Source organism: Dendrobates tinctorius, unplaced genomic scaffold (assembly GCF_039654945.1).
Source record: "Dendrobates tinctorius isolate UK_male_01 unplaced genomic scaffold, ASM3965494v1 ptg000028l, whole genome shotgun sequence".
In the NCBI taxonomy this organism is placed as follows: domain Eukaryota; kingdom Metazoa; phylum Chordata; class Amphibia; order Anura; family Dendrobatidae; genus Dendrobates; species Dendrobates tinctorius.
In genome coordinates this window covers 47,482,471-47,501,113 of record NW_027361696.1, presented here as the reverse complement: position 1 = coordinate 47,501,113, position 18,643 = coordinate 47,482,471, and the positions used below count along the sequence as shown (strand labels likewise).

At 43.9% G+C, this 18,643-nt stretch overlaps 1 protein-coding gene across 2 annotated transcripts in view; it reads right to left on the bottom strand.

Moving 5' to 3' along the window:
- Positions 1-18,643, bottom strand: part of KCNN4 (potassium calcium-activated channel subfamily N member 4) — an 87,013-nt gene that overhangs the window by 32,695 nt on the left and 35,675 nt on the right. For both annotated transcript variants that reach the window (XM_073570630.1, XM_073570631.1), the window contains exon 2: positions 698-793. In XM_073570630.1, the coding sequence (XP_073426731.1) occupies positions 698-793 (96 nt within the window). The remainder of the gene's footprint in view (positions 1-697; positions 794-18,643) is intronic.

Here is an 18,643-nt window from a genome sequence, read left to right as displayed (position 1 = left end):
TTAACTCTCACTTTTAATTTTTTGAAAGAAGAGACAAAGACATATGGTCCCAAATTTTAAAAAATGTCCCTGTAATAAAAATGTTAATATTATAATAACTTTTTATTTCTTATATGCTTTAGGGTGATTAAACAGTTGCATAAAATTAAACCATGCAAAAAATATATATATACTGTATATCTTTTAAAAAAAGTAAAAAATAAAGTTATAACAAATGTATAATTTTAATTTTAAAAATTTTAGGCCAGATTTCACCAAGAAGAAAAAACTTAAAGATCTTTAGGGCAACTTTGAAGTACACCAGTATTATCTTATGGTATAATACATGTGCTTGGGGAACAAGGGGTTCAATACTGGAGTGGTGGAAGAGACACAGAGTGTTAATCCTTCACTTTTAGGAGGTTACAGAGTTTTCCGTTGCCTCAGGTGCTGGCAACCAACTTTACGCCTCTGAGGAACCCACCAGACACAAGTAATACAATGTCTTGTCTTGAGCTTCTTCTGCAGGGCAGAACATAACTCAAGGATTGTCTCTGCACTCGTGTCAGGATCCACCCCTTTACCAAAAGGCTAAGTTGAGGATGATTTGACCTTTCAGAATCCTCTTCCCCATTACGCAAATATATAATTACATGTGGTACCAGGACTTGCCCTTTATGTCCCCAATCAATCATCAGTCGATGGTAGATTCGAATACCTGGATCTCCTTGATATGGAAGGCAATGATGAGGATGAGAAGAATGACGGTGGAGATGCTGATGGTACATTTCATCAGGTACAGATAAACAAACCACTGAAAGAAAAAAAGAACATATATAATGTATTCGAAGATGCTATAAATGAGGCATGTCCAGCCTAGTGAAAAAAATTACATTATTATAATAATTTATTAAATTTATGCATTGATCTGGGTCAAGGATCTACTCATAGGTGGGTTTCTAAAACAAGAGGTTGATGCCCCAGAGGAACTTTTATAAGTTCTGTCCTCTTACACTGAGAAATTGTGACTTTTTCCAGACTCCATAAACTTTTTTGCCTATCTTGGCACAGAAATGGTACCTACAAAAGTGATATGCCATGACATTTACTCAAGATTTATTACATAACTTGCGCTTTGTCTAGAAGTCACAGGATGAAATAGAAGACATTACATGGGAGCCTAATCTGTTCACGGGACCTAGGTTTTTTCACAGCTTATATTTCAATTTTACATAAAACAGGCAACTAGGGGGCACATTTCTGATGTGGCATGATGCCATCTGGTAACATGATGATATTTCTACTCACAGATGGGTACTTGCTATATCCATAGATTAAGAGAGGTCTTGATTTGTTCACTTTCAGGGTCAGGGATAATTATCAATTATATCTAGCTTGGTCAGACAGTGGCACATTTCAGTTTCTTGTGTTTCTAATATTTACTGGTGACTATTTGTTTTATTTAAAGGGGAAGTTCTCTTAAAATACATATATTTTAATATTGCACCTGCTCATTTGATGGGGGGTGATATTGACTTTGGGCCATGGAAGGAAGTGACATTCCTACATGATACCAAAGTAAACATTCTGTTTGCTGACTGACAGAATCGAGTCCCCCGTCCTTCACCTCTCGGCCGCGTGCTTGGTCTCTGCTGCTTTCCTGTTAATATTTCCTCTATATACAGACACTGCCCCTTCTCCGGACTGTATATACTTTCAACAAACCAACATGTCACGTAGTCCAGAACTTCACAACATTAGTTCTTGTCCATTGGATTTTTTCAAACAAATTGGTGTAATGTTCCTTAAAGTAAAAAAAGTAGACTCTGTGCCATGTCCCATATGCGGCTAGAAAAGTCAAACCTAATGCCACATATCACAATGTTTCCAAGAACATCAAGTGGAGAACACCAAGACAATTTCGTCTCAATGATGATAAATCTGTTATAGACAGAACTCTCTAATTTTCTCTAACTGTTTAGATGTTACAGGTGATGCTGAAATCTAAGCGGTTGAACGACCGTGATCTGAGTTATCGGATTAACAACTCCCAAGACGATGCCATCACAGTGATAAGTCTGTTGCACACAGAACTCCCTACCTTTCTCTAACCGCTTAGATGCTACAGGTGACATTGGAATCTAAACGGTGAACGACCGTGATCTGTTATCGGATTAGCAACTCCCAAGACCACACCGTCACCGTGATAAGTCTGTTGTAGACAGAGCTCCCTACCTTTCTCTAACCCTGGGGTCCCCAACCTGTAGCTCGGGAGCCACATGTGGCTCGTGGTCCCATGAATTGTGGCTCGCAACTGTCTGACAGCTTGGTGCATTAGCTCCAGGTCTAGCAAACAGGTATGAAGAGTACATCTCAAAATGGTGAATATTGTGAGTAGCCCTGCAGAGAAGTGCAGGTCTGGAAGAACATTTACTGGTCTTAGGGGTTTAGAGATGTTTTAGATATGGTACGCTGGAGGATGGTATTATCTGTTAGAGGAGGTGCTCAGAGCTGGATGTGACAGTATGTTGGGGAGAGTCCTTGATGTGAGAATACTGAATGTTGGTATTGTGGGAACCCCTGGATCTCAGTGTACTGCTTTGGAGTGATTTCTGTGGAAAAGCTTTGGTTATCATTATACCTGTAATGGGGGCTTTGGTTGACACTACTTTGAATGAGATGGGAGCTAGATGTGGCTCCTCTCTCAGTGCTGCATCCCTCTGCCTAAGCGGAATGTGGCTCTCAAGGTCAGAAAGGTTGGAGACCACTGCTCTAACCGCTTAGATGCTACAGTTTACGATGGAATCTAAGCTAGATCCCTACCTCTGCCTAACTGGTTAGATTCCATTGCTGACGATGGAACCTAAGCGGTTGAATGACCGTGATCTGAGTTATCAGATTAACAACTTCGAGGACCATGCCGTCAGACTTGTGCATGTGTGACTAATTTTACAAGACCCCTAATGGCAACACCTTGAATATATAAGTATATACATGTACAACACTGTAATGGCATAGTCCTGGGTGTTGTTAATTCGATAACTTGGATCACAGCCATTCAACCGGTTAGATTCCAGTGTCAGTTGTAGCATCTAAGCAGTTAAAAAGATGCAGTTGGTTACTCCACATTGGTAGCATCCCAAACATTACTGACATTATGTTATGTATAATGCCTCTAAACATTTCTAGGGCAAAAGGAAACTGAAGAACAGAACTGCACAATCTAACTACAAACAGGGATTTTTGTAATTTGTAACGACAAAAACACATAAATCTGCATGGGGGCTGCATACACAAAATTTTCCGACATTTCTTCTTTTCAAAATTGTATCATTTTTTGCTTCATATTCATTAAAGTGGAAACAATTTTTATGAGACATTATATGTATCCTCTGCTCATGAAGCCTGAAGGATCTCCCCAGCTGGCATTACAATGGGATCTTTGTGGCAGCACGCTGTTTAAACAAGGCATCATTGGATAATCTGTGATCAGCGGTTCAGGATGCAGAACGCTGGTGAGCAGCCAGATCATTGTCTAAAGAAATGTATATGTTTGCTCGCAAGGAGGAACATGTTCACGTGCTGTATGTCAACATTCCCTTAGTGCCTGTGGGACACATGATGAAAACTAAAGCACCACTTGGTCCTGAGAGGTAACAAGACTGAGGTAACTATACTGTAGTGTGTTGTTTGGCATTTGCAGCATCATAGCAATAAAAACCCAACCAGCACGAGAATTTAGCCCCCTCACGACTTAGCTGGTTTTCACCTTCCTGTTAGTGGTAAATTTAGGTAGATTCTTTTTTGCGTTTTTTTGTGAAAATATCGGAAATTTGGAGAAAATTTTTTAAAATTTTTTTTCAACTTTTAGTTTTTATTCCCTTAAACCAAAGAGCTACATCACGCAAAATGATTTATAACTAACATTTCCAACATGCCTACTTTACATCTGCATCATCTTTGAAACACAATTTTTTTTGTTAGGAAGTTCGAAGGGTTAAAAGTTCATCAGCGATTTTTCATTTTTCCAACAAAATTTAGAAAACCAATTTTTTTAGGGACCATCTCACATTTGAAGTGACTTTGAGGGACTTACTGTATATGGAAGAAAATACCCAAAAGTGACACCATTCTAAAAAGTGAACCCCTCAAGGTGCTCAAAACTACATTCAGTTAGTTTATCAAATCTTCAGGTGCTGTCCCACTCATGCAATAAATAATATAAAGTAAACTGTTTAGCACTTACATTGGTGGTGGTCTGCTGACGAAGGGACGAAACGCGCGTTGGGGCGTTTGGGGAGACCACACACAGCAGACCACCACCAATGTATGTGCTAAACAGTTTACTTTATCTTATTTATTGCCTAAGTGGGATACGGTTGGTACCTGGTATTAGAGTGGTTACAAATAAGGTACTATATACATGCACTGTTTACATAGGTTGTAGATCAGGCTTATGGTGGCTAACTCCCCTATTATGCTTAAGTAGTGACTTTGAATTTTTACTGGGATTAATTTTGTATTATATATGTACGAATTACTCCGATTGAGTTTAATAAAGGATAAATATTTTTATACTGGCACACAATAATGGACTTTCTCTGGTTGTGTTGATTGATATTAATAATTTTTTTGTGCCCTGGACATATAGATGTTTTTTTGTGCTATATAGTAATTTTTACTAACCATATAATAATATAATCTTTATTTATATAGCGCCAACATATTCCGCAGTGCTTTACAGTTTAACAGTTTCAAACACAACAGTGATAAGTAACAACGGTAACTGTTAGGAGTCGGATTTCTGCGTTTACTCAGCAGGGATCCAGATCCTCACATTCTGCACTCTCCTATTTTTCCACTGCAGAGGAGATTGCCTTGCAGCAAATCCCTCCTGAGGCTAAGTCCTTCTGTCCTCTTACTGGGCATGCTCATGGGACGATCTCCCATTGGAGATCGGGAGTCATGTGCTCAGGTCCCGCTCCAGTTCTCATTGGTCCATCTCGGAGATCTGGAAGCGTGCATAAGGTCCCGGTTGCTATAAAAGGCGCGCATGGCTGTTCTGCCATGTGCTAGTATAGACTATACTTGCTATGTGTGAATGGTGACGGATGTATGACTCTGGTGACTGACTCATTTGAAACCCCTTCCCTCTGATATTACGCATGGTGATAGGGAATTAGTTTAGCAGTCAGCGCCAGTCAGTGGCAAGCCTTAAGCCACTGTGCTCACCACACCGCTACGCTAGCGTCCGACATTACGCTTGCTATCTGGCTTTGTCATTGAGCGGCAGTGTCCTACACCACGCTGCAGTTGCAGACCTTCTAGGCATTCACAGCAGCGACGTCGCACACACGGTAGGTCTAGAGGGACGCAGCTCCTCTGTCTTGGGTCCTGCTCCTATGACCAGATACCGTGTGTGCATCTAACCGGAAGCCTGTGTTACTAACAGGTTCAGTGTTTTTTGTGTTTTTTGTTACGGCACCTCTGTGTGTGAACAGAGGCCGCTCTGCGCACTCCGAGTGAAGTTTAACCCGTGTGCATCATACCGCCATATTGCTTGTCTGCCACCACTTAGCAGCAGTTATACCACCTACTGCACGGAGGACCCCGAGCGGCGAACGCACTTTATTATTATTTTATTTAGTGTGTTCCACCGTTCCTAACAGATAACAATACAATAATTAAAGCAAAAAAAGATGACCCTGCTCGTGAGAGCTTACAATCTTCAAGAAGGTGGGGGGGATACAAAGTACAGGTGTGTTTTTACAATGATGGTCCAGCCATCTTGATGGAGTGGGAGATAGATGGAGATAGTGAATGGGCTACACACGCACACTTACACATAAAATTACTTTGATTACGGAATGTGATAGACCCCTGTGAACAAATGTGTTTTTAGGGAGCGCCTAAAACTGTGCAAGTTGTGGATGGTCCTAATTTCTTGGGGTAGAGCATTCCAGAGGATGGGCGCAGTGTGGGAGAAGTCTTGAAGTCAGGAGTGGGAGGCGCAGATTAGCGCACAGGTGTCATGGTCACGTGTGACTGGACACACCGCCTCCAGCAGGGCGAATTTATATGACACGCGTGACCCTGGATACACCACCTCCAGCAGGGCGAATTTAAATAATAGAACGTGCAGCCGGATACACCGCCTCCAGCAGGCGAATTTCAGTAGTACACGTATGTCTGGATACACCGCCTCCAGCAGGGCGAATTTCAGAATAAAGGGGAAAACCAGGAAAACAATTACAATGGTGGCCCTGCGATAGGGAACAGGGACGTGGAGACCTCCTGCACTCCCCTGAGTCAGAGTCTCTACACTCCTAACTATCCCTAGGCCGGTTCTCCACCGGCATCTGAGTGCAGCTCTCTTCCAGCAACAGAGTCCAGCATCTGAGTGCAGCTTTCACCATAGCTGCCACTCCACCAAGCTTTGCAAGAACTCCTCGCTGACACCATAGCTGCCACTCCACCAAGCTTTGCAAGAACTCCTTGCTGACACCATAGCTGCCACTCCTCCAAGCTTTGCCAGAACTCCTCGCTGACACCATAGCTGCCACTCCAGGATTCTGACTGAGCTGCCAGGAACTCTCGCTAGCTCCTTCCTTCACCAAGGATGGTTGGAAAACACCAATATCACCAACAATGAGTGAGAACACCTGACACACCTTTATAGTTAGGAGCCAGAGTCTCACACCTGTTAGAGATTCCCATGCAATAACGCTCACCACCACCGGGGGCAAACTAGAACAAAGGACACCACTGTGTAATAACCCCAATGACCACCGGGGGCAAAGCCAACTCCAAGCAACCAGCTCAAAGGAAAAAAAAGGTTACTTATTTAAAACCTGTCATATCCAACCTGGATCATGACAACAGGTTAGTCAAAAGTCGTTTGCAGAGCGCAGTGATTGGCTAGGCCGATAGAAATGAGGGAGGAGGTGTAAGGGGGTGCCGAACTGTGTCGAGCTTTGTGGGTGAGAACAAGTACTTTGAATTGGATCCTGTAGTGAATGGGCAGCCAGTGTAATGACTTGCAAAAAGCTGACACGTCTGAGTACCGATTAGCCAGATGGATGACTCTGGCTGCTGCATTAAGGACCGACTGCAGAGGGGAAAGTCGAATGAGGGGTAGACCAATTAATATAGCGTTACAGTAGTCCAGGCGGGTGTGGATCAAGGCGACAGTGAGAGTTTTTATTGTTTCCATGACAAGAAAAGGGGGGATTCTAGAGATGTTCTTTAGGTGTAAGCGGCAAGAGCGGGCAAGAGATTGTATATGGGAGGTGAAGGAGAGATTGGTGTCAAACGTAACACCCAGACAGCACGCCTGCTGCCAGTGTGTTATCATGGTGCCTCCCACGGAGAGGGAAAGGTCAGATTTGGGGAGGTTAGTAGACGGCGGGAGCAGAAGAAGTTCAGTTTTGGAGAGGTTGAGTTTCAGATAGAGAGCGGACATGATGTTGGAGACTGTGGACAGACAATCATTGGTGTTCTGTAGTACAGCAGGGGTAATGTCAGGAGATGATGTATATAGTTGTGTGTCATCAGCATAAAGATGGTACTGAAAGCCAAATCTGCTTATGGTCTGTCCAATTGGGGCATAGAGAGAGAAGAGAAGGGGCCCAGGACTAAGTCCTGAGGTTCCCCAACAGTGAGAGGAAGAGGAGATGAAGTGGAGCCAGCGAACAAAACATTGAAGGAGCGGTCAGAAAGATAGGAAGACAACCAGGAGAGGGCAGTGTCCTCAATGCCTAGTGACTGGAGCCTAGAGAGTAGGAGATGGTGGTCAACAGTGTCGAAAGCTGCAGAAAGGTCGAGAAGATTGAGCAGAGAGTGGTCACCATTACATTTTGCTGTCAGAAGATCATTGGTCACTTTGATGAGTACAGTTTCTGTCAAATGTAGGGGGCAGAAGCCGGATTGTGAAGGGTCTAGGAGGGAATTAGTGGAAAGGTAACGGTATCGCGGGAGTAGAGAAGGCACTCCAAGAATTTAGAGATAAAGGGGAGATTGGAGACTGGTCTGCAGTTGCTTGTGCAGGATAGGTCAAGAGCGGGTTTCTTTAATTATGGAGTAATGATAGAGTGTTTGAAGGAGGATGGGAAAATGCCAGAGGAGAGGGAGATGTTGCGAGTTCCTTCTCCCCTTCACCTTTGATGTCTGATGAACTCCCTCTGCTGGTGAAGAGAGGTAGTGAAATTGATTGGGATGGGAAGAACCTGTCATCTGTACAGGCGGAGTGTGATTGGACATCTGGAATTTCTGAGTGGATATAAGGCAGCCGACGCCCTGCATGGCTGCTGGTGATCCTTTCTGCTCTGAGCTCTTGCATCCAGCTTAGTTCCTGTCTACTAAAAGCTAAGTTTTTGCCCTGCTATTTTTCCATGAGATTTTGTTGGTTTCCTTAGTGTTTGTATTCAGCCAGTCCTGGTTGGGACTGGCTGAATTCCATTTTTGTCTCTGATTAGTTGATCTCTTTGCTCTGTTTTCAGAATATACCTGAGTGCTGATATAGTGATTTTGAAGTCTAGCGACTTCAGGGCCTTTTTCCCTATCAGACGGTTGGGACATTTTTGGTAGGGTTTTTTGCGGATTGCAGCCAGCATCTTTTCTGTCCTATCCTATCTAGTTAGTTGGGCCCCATCGTTTGCTCAGCCTGTCTTTCTGTCTGTGTTTTCATCTGTTTTTCACCGACAATACATGTTGGGGGCTGTCTATTGCTTTGGGGTCTGCTCTGGGGCAGTTTAGATTTCCCCTTTCCTTCTTTAGGCTTATGTAGTTCTCCGGCTGTGACGAGGGGTCTAGGGCACCATAGGAACCCCCCATGGCTACTGTTAGTTGTGGTGTACAGGATCAGGGGTCTGCAATCCGATAGCTACCAACCTCTCCGGTTTTCTGGACTTAGCTTGTATTTTTGTTTTCTCCTCCTCCGGTGACTCATTCATAACAGGGAGAGATTAAAGATTGTAGTTAGGTGAGTTGTGAAGACTGGAGAGAGAGACTGGAGGAGATGTGAGGGAATAGGGTCAGTAGTCCATGTAGTCAGATGAGAAGAAGAGAGGAGCCTGGAGACTTCTTCTGTGATGGGATCAAATGTGGAGAGTGAGCAAGGGGAAATGCAGGGAAGGATGGGAGTCACTGCACTTGGTGGCTGGGAGAGGATTTCCTGACGGATACTATCCAGTTTCTCTATAAATTGGGAGGTCAGGTCATAAGCACAAATGTCTGTGGCTTGTGCTTTCAGCCTGAGGAGGGAGTGAAAGGTGTCAAAAAGTTACTTGGGGTTGTTGGATAGTGAGGAGATCAGGGTGGTGTAGTAGGTCTGTTTGGCAAGGTGGAGGGCAGAGATATAGGTTCTTAACATAAATTTGAAGTGGGTGAAATCTTCTGGTGTGCGAGTTTTCCTCCATAAGCGTTCAGCACTCCTAGAGCTTCGCTGGAGAAATAAATTTTGTGATGTGAGCCAGGGCTGTTTTACTCTGTGCTTGGAGGTTCTGAGGGTGAGGGGTGCTACTTGGATCAAGGGTGCTTCTGAGAGTGTCATTGTAGTGGTGTACAGTCAGATCAGGTCAGGAAAAAGAGGAGACTTTTTACAGTGATGAGTGTAGGGAGTCTGAAAGTGTATGAGGGTTAATGCCATGTACATTTCTGAATGTGTGGTAGGTAGGTGTGTGCTGGGGTGGGCGAGGAATTGTGAGCATGAAGGAGAGAATGTTGTGGCCAGAGAGGAGAAGCGGTGAGCTATCTAAGTAGGAGATTGAACAGAGTTGGATAAAGACCAGGTAAAGGGTGTTACCGTCCTTGTGTGTCTCAGAGGTTGAGAGCTGTGAGAGGTCTAGAGAAGTGGTTAGTGATAGAAGCTGGGAAGCAGATGTGGGAGTGGGGCTGTTAATGGGATGTTGAAGTCTCCCAGGATAAGAGTTGGTAGTTCTGAGGCCATGAAGTTTGGCAGCCAGGCCGAGAAATGGTCAAGGAATTGGGTGAGTGAGCCTGGGGGCCGATATATGACTGACACTTTGAGGGAGAGGGGACGGAATGTGTGGACCTCAAAAGAAGGGAATGAGAGTGATGGAACTGAGGGATGACCTGGAAGGTGAATTGTGGGGACAGGAGTATGTCGACTCCACCACCAGGTCTGTTTGTGGGTCTCAGGGAATGGGAGAATTGTAAGCCACCATGGGAAATGGCAGCAGGGGAGACAGTGTCAGAATCCTTAATCCAGGTTTCAGTGAGGGCCAACAGATTAAGAGTTTTTCATAAAGTAGTTGTGCAGGAAAGGAAGTTTGCTACATACAGACCATGGATTCAAGAGGGCACAATTAAAAGAAGGAGATGAAGGAGTGCAACAAACATATAAACAGAATCAGCGTCAGATAGTTGTGGGAACCTGTGATGTGCATCACTGATCAGTGGTTCAGCGGCTGCAGGACTCCCGCACAGAGGTGGTGCAAAGGGAGATGGGGAAATGGACAGGAAAAAAAAAGTCTAAGTCAATAGTGAGCATGGATGCTGATCAGTGATGTTCATCACTGATCAGCACTCGGCAACTGCAAGATGCCGTATGCACCACACACACACTGTAAACGCCGAACGCAGCCTCTTGTGCAGTACCACCAGCGGTACACCGTCGCGAACACGCCGCTGCCGGGACCAGCCAAATGATTCACTGACCGCTGCCATCTTTGTACAGGGGGAGCACATGCGTAGTTTTAATGTGACTGCCGCTATCTGTCTGCATAAAGAAGGTGGCGGTCTGATTTACTGCACCTGCGCGAATTCCGCGCAGGCACAATGAATCATTTGGCTGATCCCGGCGGCAGATGCGTGACGTGTCTACAGGCAGAGGAAGCCGGTCACAATAAAGGGGTTTCATTTTAAAAATTGTCTGTGTCTGACTGTGTACGGAGCATACCACATCTCCTGGGCAGGGGAGTAAGTAAAAGACAATACTGACATTACAGCAGGGGATCACAGAGGATTCATTTTGTGAGGTAAAATATTCCACTGACTGTTTTTAAACAACATTTTACCTCACAAAATGTATCCTCTGCGATCTGCTGTAATGTCAGTATTGTCTTTTGCAAGAGCATATAGGGTACACAGGTCAAAGAAGAGATGACATGAAAGGAGAAGACAGCAGATGGGGGAGAGAGAAAGTGCACAGGTGTGAGAGAGACACAGCACAGGGGGAAGACAGCGCAAACGAGACAGCACATGAGGGGAGAACACAGCACAGGAAGGAGAGAGACAGCAGACAAGGGGGATAGCACATGGGGTAGACAGGTCAAAGAAGAGAGCACAGACGGGAGAAGTCAGCACATGGGGAAAGAGAGAGTGGATAGGTGGGTGAGCACATGAGGGGGAGACATTCTCAACGATGCAAAGCCTGCCCCTATCGTGACATTACAGCCTCCATCTAGTATTTTAATAAGCAGTAAATTGCAAAAGTGTTTGTTTTTACAAGCTCTATCCGACAATATACATAAATAAAAATGTGAATTAACTCTTTAACCTCTATCTGACATCAGACGTACTATTCTGTCCATATGCCCTGGCACAAAATGACTATGGACAGAATAGTACGTCTAAGGCTGGCTTCACATTTGCGTTCGGCAGAGCTGCGGAGGGCTGCGTAGTTCCTCCATGAAGCTCCGCCCACTGCCACACCTCCACCAGTCAGCTCCGCCTACGTCTGCATGCAGCCTGTGTACCTATCTTTAACATTGGGTACACAGGCCATGCGGATTTATGCGAATGCGTCCGCTTGCGTCGTTTTTACGCTGTGGCAACCTTCGTCGAACGCAACATGTTGCATTTTGTTGCGGTCGCCACATTGTCAAAGCGACGCAAGTGGACGCATACATCCGCACGGCCTGCATACCTAATGTTAAAGATAAGTACGCAGGTCTCATGCAGATGTAGGCGGAGGTGCAGCATTGGGCTGAGCTTCATGGAGGAACTATGCAGCACTCCGCAGCTCTGCCAAACACTAGTGTGAAACTAGCCTAAGCGATCGGCCGTGCTCACGGGGGGAGTGTGGCCGATCGTGGTGGGTATCAGCTGATTCTCACAGCTGACACCCGGCACTAAGTGCCAGGAGCAGTCACAGACTGCTCCTGACACGTTAAGCCCCGAAAGACTGCAATCTAACAAGATCGCAGCATTCAGGAGCCAGCCAGGGGCTGACAGCCCCTCTATCTTTGTATCGGAGACCTCGCAGCTTGACGCGGGGTCCCGATGTTGCCATGGTGAGCCGGACGACATTCGAGTCACAAGAGCTAAGTAAACTTGCTGATCATGCGCAGTGCATGATCAGCAAGTTTCTCTCTGTCAGTGCAGTGCTGACAGCTTACACATGTGGTCAAAATTGTTGGTACCACTCTATGATTTAAGGGCATGAAAATTCAAAGTTGGAAAATTGCGAAATTTTCAACATTTTCGCCAAATTTTTTTTTTTCACAAATAAATGCAAGTCGTATCAAAGAAATGTTACCACTATCATGAAGTACAATTTTGTCACGAGAAAACAATGTCAGAATCACCAGGATCCATGGAAGCATTCCAGAGTTATTACCTCATAAATGGATAGTGGTCATACAGTTGTGGCCAAAAGTATTGACACCCCTGCAATTCTGTCAGATAATACTTCGTTTCTTCCTGAAAATGATTGCAAACACAAATTCTTTGGTATTATTATCTTCATTTAATTTGTCTTAAATGAAAAAACACAAAAGAATTGTCCTAAAGCCAAATTGGATATAATTCCACACCAAACATAAAAAAGAGGGTGGACAAAAGTATTGGCACTGTTCAAAAAATCATGTGATGCGTCTCTAATTTGTGTAATTAACTGACCTGTGGCACCTAACAGGTGTTGGCAATAACTAAATCACACTTGAAGCCAGTTGACATGGATTAAAGTTGACTCAACCTCTGCCCTGTGTCCTTGTGTGTACCACATTGAGCATGGAGAAAAGAAAGAAGACCAAAGAACTGTCTGAGGACTTGAGAAACCAAATTGTGAGGAAGCATGAGCAATCTCAAGGCTACAAGTCCATCTCAAAAGACCATAATGTTCCTGTGTCTACCGTGCTCAGTGTCATCAAGAAGTGTAAAGCCCATGGCACTGTGGCTAACCTCCCTAGATGTGGACGGAAAAGAAAAATTGACAAGAGATTTCAACGCAAGATTGTGCGGATGTTGGATAAAGAACCTCGACTAATATCCAAACAAGTTCAAGTTGCCCTGCAGTCCGAGGGTACAACAGTGTCAACCCGTACTATCCGTCGGCATCTGAATGAAAAGGGACTGTATGGTAGGAGACCCAGGAAGACCCCACTTCTTACACCGAGACATAAAAAAGCCAGGCTGGAGTTTGCTAAAACTTACCTAAAAAAGCCTAAAATGTTTTGGAAGAATGTTCTCTGGTCAGATGAGACAAAAGTAGAGCTTTTTGGGCAAAGCCATCAACATAGAGTTTACAGGAGAAAAAAAGAGGCATTCAAAGAAAAGAACACGGTCCCTACAGTCAAACATGGCGGAGGTTCCCTGATGTTTTGGGTTTGCTTTGCTGCCTCTGGCACTGGACTGCTTGACTGTGTGCATGGCATTATGAAGTCTGAAGACTACCAACAAATTTTGCAGCATAATGTAGGGCCCAGTGTGAGAAAGCTGGGTCTCCCTCAGAGGTCATGGATTTTACAACAGGACAATGACCCAAAACACACTTCAAAAAGCACTAGAAAATGGTTTGAGAGAAAGCACTGGAGACTTCTAAGGTGGCCAGCAATGAGTCCAGACCTGAATCCTATAGAACACCTGTGGAGAGATCTAAAAATGGCTGTATGGAGAAGGCACCCTTCAACTATCAGGGACCTGGAGCAGTTTACCAAAGAAGAATGGTCTAAAATTCCAGCTGAGCATTGTAACAATTTTGATCACGTGTGAATATGGCATGCAGATGCTGCTTCTTCTGCATGCCATAGAAGCGATCAGCCTGCAAAAAATGATTGTCCCATAGTGGGACTAATTAAAAAATGTAGGGAAAAGTAAAAAAAATAATTGTAAATAATTGTAAAATATTTAAAAAAAAAAATAATAATGAAAAAATCAATATACAGTATATACAGTATATTCTATCTCTAAATAAATATTTGAATGAAAACCAAAAAACAATGAAAGTACACGTATTTGTTATTGCTGTGTCTGCAATGACCCAACCTATTAAATTGTCCCATTAGTTACACCCTTTAGTGAACACCATAAAAAAGCAAGGCAAAAAACAATGCTTTGCCATCATACCGCCAAACAAAAGTGGAATAACACGCAATCAAAAAGACGGATATAAATAAACGTAGTACCGTTGAAAAAATCATCTTGACCCGCAAAAAACAAGCCACCATACAGCTCCATCACCAGAAAAATAAAAAGTTATAGCTCTCAGAATAAAGTGATGCAAAAACAATTGTTTTTACTAAAAAATAGTTTTTATTGTACAAAAACGGCAAAACATAAAAAAATTATATAAATGAGGTATCACTGTCATCGTACTGACCCAAAGAATAAAACTGCCTTATCAATTTTACCACACATGGAACGGTATTAAACTCCCCCCCCCCCCAAAAAAAAAAGAAATTCATGAATTGCTGGTTTTTGCTCATTTAGTCTCCCAAAAATCAGAATAGAAAGCGATCAAAAAAATATAATGTGCCCGAAAATGGTACCAATAAAAACGTCAGCTCGTCCCGCATAAAAGAAGACCTCACATGACTCTGTGGGCCAAAATATGGAAAATTATAGCTCTCAAAATATAGTGATGCAAAAACTATTTTTTGCAATAAAAAGCGTCTTTTAGCGTGTGACAGCAGCCAAACATAAAAACATTAGTTTTCAACCTGGATGGTGCCAATATGCGACCGTCCATGCTGAGAACCTCTGGTGAATGAGCTGCTGTGAACGCAGCGTCAGTAACCAGGGCTGATGTCATAGAGGTTACCTCTGGTCCCTGGGCTCCGTTCCCAGCCGAGCTGAGCTGTGGTGAGATCTGGTGAGGTCCCCGCTAGCACCGTGAGTGCTCACGGCTCACAGTGCTAGCGAGGATCTCACTGGTCACCGCAGTTACATCCGGTCACTGGGCTCTACTCCCAGCCGGGCTGAGCTGCGGTGAGATCTGGGGTCACTTATAATATTCACATACCAGGAAACAGTAGGTTAGTTCCAAAAAGGGGGCACTTGTTGGGCGTTGCCACTGTTAAGGCACATCTATATAAGTTCCTTGAGGGGTCACTTGTGGGGGGGTTTCCACTGTTTAGGCACATCAGGGCCTCTCCAAACACGACATGACGCCCACAGACCATTCCATCGAAGTCTACATTCCAAAACATCACTACTTCCCTTCCGAGCGCTACCATGCGTCCAAACAGTAGTTTCCTCCCACATATGGGGTACCAGCGTATTCAGGACAAATTGAACAACAACTTTTGGGTCCAATTTCTCCTGTTACCCTTGGGAAAATTAAAAAATTGGGGCTAAAAAATCATTTTTGTGGAAAAAAAAGTTTTTTGTTTTTTTTTCACGGCCTGCATTATAAACTTTAGTGAAACACTTGGGTGCTCAACGTTCTCACCACACATCTAGATAAGTTCCTTATGGGATCTATTTTCCCAAAACGTCACTACTTCCCTTCCGAGCCCCGACGTGTGCCCACACCTTAGTTTTCTCCCACATATGGGGTACCAGCGTATTCAGGACAAATTGGACAACTTTTGAGGCCAATTTCTCTTGTTACCCTTGGCAAAATAAAAAAATTGGGGGCTAAAAAAATCATTTTTGTGGAAAAAAAAGTTTTGTTTTTTTTTCATTGCCGGGCATTATAAACTTTAGTGAAATGCTTGGGGGTTCAAAGTTCTAACCACAAATCTAGATAAGTTCCTTAGGGGGTCTAGTTACCAAAATGGGGTCACTTGTGGGGGGCTCCACCCTTTAGGCATATCAGGGGCTCTGCAAAAGGAACATGACACCCGCAGACCATTCCATCAAAGTCTGCATTCCAAAACGTCACTACTTCCCTTCCAAGCCCTGACGTGTGCCCAAAAAGTAGTTTTCTCCCACATATGGGGTACCCGCGTGCTCAGGACAAATTGGACTACAACTTTTGTGGTCCAATTTCTCCTGTTACCCTTGAGCAAATAAAAAAATGGGGGCTAAAAAATCATTTTTGTGTAAAAAAAATGTGTTTTTTTTTCACGGCTGGACATTACAAACTTTAGTGAAACACTTGGGAGTTCAAAGTTCTCACCAAACATATAGATACATTCCTTAGGGGGTTTAGATTCCAAAATGGGGTCACTTGTCGGGGGTTTCCATTGTTTAGGCATATCAGGGGCTCTAGAAACGCGACATGGCATCCAATCTCAATTCCAGCCAATTTTGGTTTGAAAATGTCAAACGGCACTCCTTGCCTTCCGAGCTCTGCCATGCGCCCAAACAGTGGTTCCCCCCACATATGGGGTATCAGCCTACTCAAGACAAATTGCACAAAATCTTTTAGGGTCCAATTTCTACTGTTAACCTTGTGAAAATAAAAAATGGGGGCTAAAAATCATTTTTATGTAAAAAAAATGTTTTTTTTCATGGCCGGGCATTAGAAACTTTAGTGAAACACTTGGGGGTTCAAGGTTGTCACGACACATCTAGATAAGTTCCTTAAGGGGTCTTGTTTCCAAAATTGGGTCACTTGTGGGGGGTTTCCACTGTTTAGGCATATCAGGGGTTCTCCAAACGTGACATGGCATCCAATATAAATTCCAGCCAATTTCGGTTTGAAAAAGTCAAATGGAGCTTCTTGCCTTCCGAGCTCTGCCATGCACCCAAGGAGAAAAGGCATGCTTTAATGGCGATCACCCAAAAAATATATATATAAAGTATATAATACAAACTGCAAATTTTTATTTGACATAAACAGAAAACACACAAAATTCAATTTAAAAGCAATTAGAACCAAAATGCCCAAAAAGAAAGATGGGTTTTTAAACCCCTCAGACCCAAATACATATATGTCAATACAAATGGCAATTTTTGGGCACCTTTACAGTGGTTCCCCCCACATATGGGGTATCAGCATGCTCAGGAAAAATTGCACAATAACTTTTAGGGTCCAATTTTTCCTGTTACCCTTGGCAAAATAACAAAATTTGGATGTGAAGTTAATTTTTTGTGAAAAAAGTTAAATGTTCATTTTTTTTTAAACATTCCAAAAATTCCTGTGAAGCACCAGAAGGGTTAACAAACTTCTTGAATTTGGCTTTGAGCCCCTTGAGGGGTGCAGTTTTTAGAATGGTGTCACTTTTGGGTATTTTCAACCATATAAACCCCTCAAAGTGACTTCAAATGGTGCTGTAAAAATGAGAAATCGCTGTTTAACATTTAACCCTTATAACTTCTTAGCAAAAAAACTTTGGTTCCAAAAATGTGCTGATGTAAAGTAAACCTGTGGGAATTAAGTATTCTTTGTGAAATAACTGTGTGATTTAACCCCTTCACGACCTTTGACGCCACATAGGCGTCATGAAAACTCGTGCCAAAACGACCCATGACACCTATGTAGCGTCATGACTTTAAAGCCCCCCTCCGGGTCGGGTGACCGGGGTCACTGAAAGGTCACCAGACCCGCAGATACAGGGGGGCTTTGTTCTTCACCACAGGGGGCGTAGCTTCACCCCCACGTGGCTACGATCTCTCTGATTGGCTGTTAAAAGTGAAGCAGCCAATCAGAGCGATAGTAATATTTCTTCAATGAAAATTGATGAAATATTACAATCCAGCCATGGCCGATGCTGCAGTAGCATCGGACATGGCTGGAGACCGTGATCCGACCCCCCCACGACTCACGGGGCCAATCGGCCCCCAATACCAACTGACGGCGCCGTCATCATCTGCTCCCCTCCCCCTTCTCTAGGCTCCCCCCACCTTCCGACCCCCCCTCACCCCCCCGGTACCTCCGATGTCCCTCTCCTGCTCCCGGTGTCCCGCGGTCCTGCTTCATGGGCGCCGCCATCTTGGAAAATGGCGGGGGCATGCGCAGTGCGCCCACTGGCTGCAAATTCATTCATTCTATTTTGATCACTGTGAGAATTTATCACAGTGATCAAAATAGAATGAAAAGTAAATAAACCCCACGTTTATCACCCCCATTGTCAGGAACAACTAATAAAATAAAGAAATTATTTTTATTTTTCCATTAGGGTTAGGGTTGGAAAGAGGGTTAGGGCTAGGGTTGGAAATAGGGTTAGGGCTAGGGTTGGAATAAAGGTTAGGGTTGGAATTAGGGTTAAGGTTGGAATTAGGGTTAGGGTGATATTAGGATTAGAGTGGAATTAGGATTAGGGTTGGAATTAGGGTTAGGGTTAGAACTAGGTTTAGGCTGGAATTAGGGTTAGGGTTGGAATTAGGGTTAGGGTTGGAATTAGGGTTAGGCTTGTGGTTAGGGTTATGGTTAGGTTTGGGATTAGGGTTAGGGATGTGTTGGGGTTGAGGCTGTGGTTAGGGGTGTGTTGGGGTTAGGGTTAGAGTTAGAATTGAGGGGTTTCCACTGTTTAGGCACATCAGGGGGTCTCCAAATGCGACATGGTGCAACCATTGATTCCAGCCAATTTTGCTT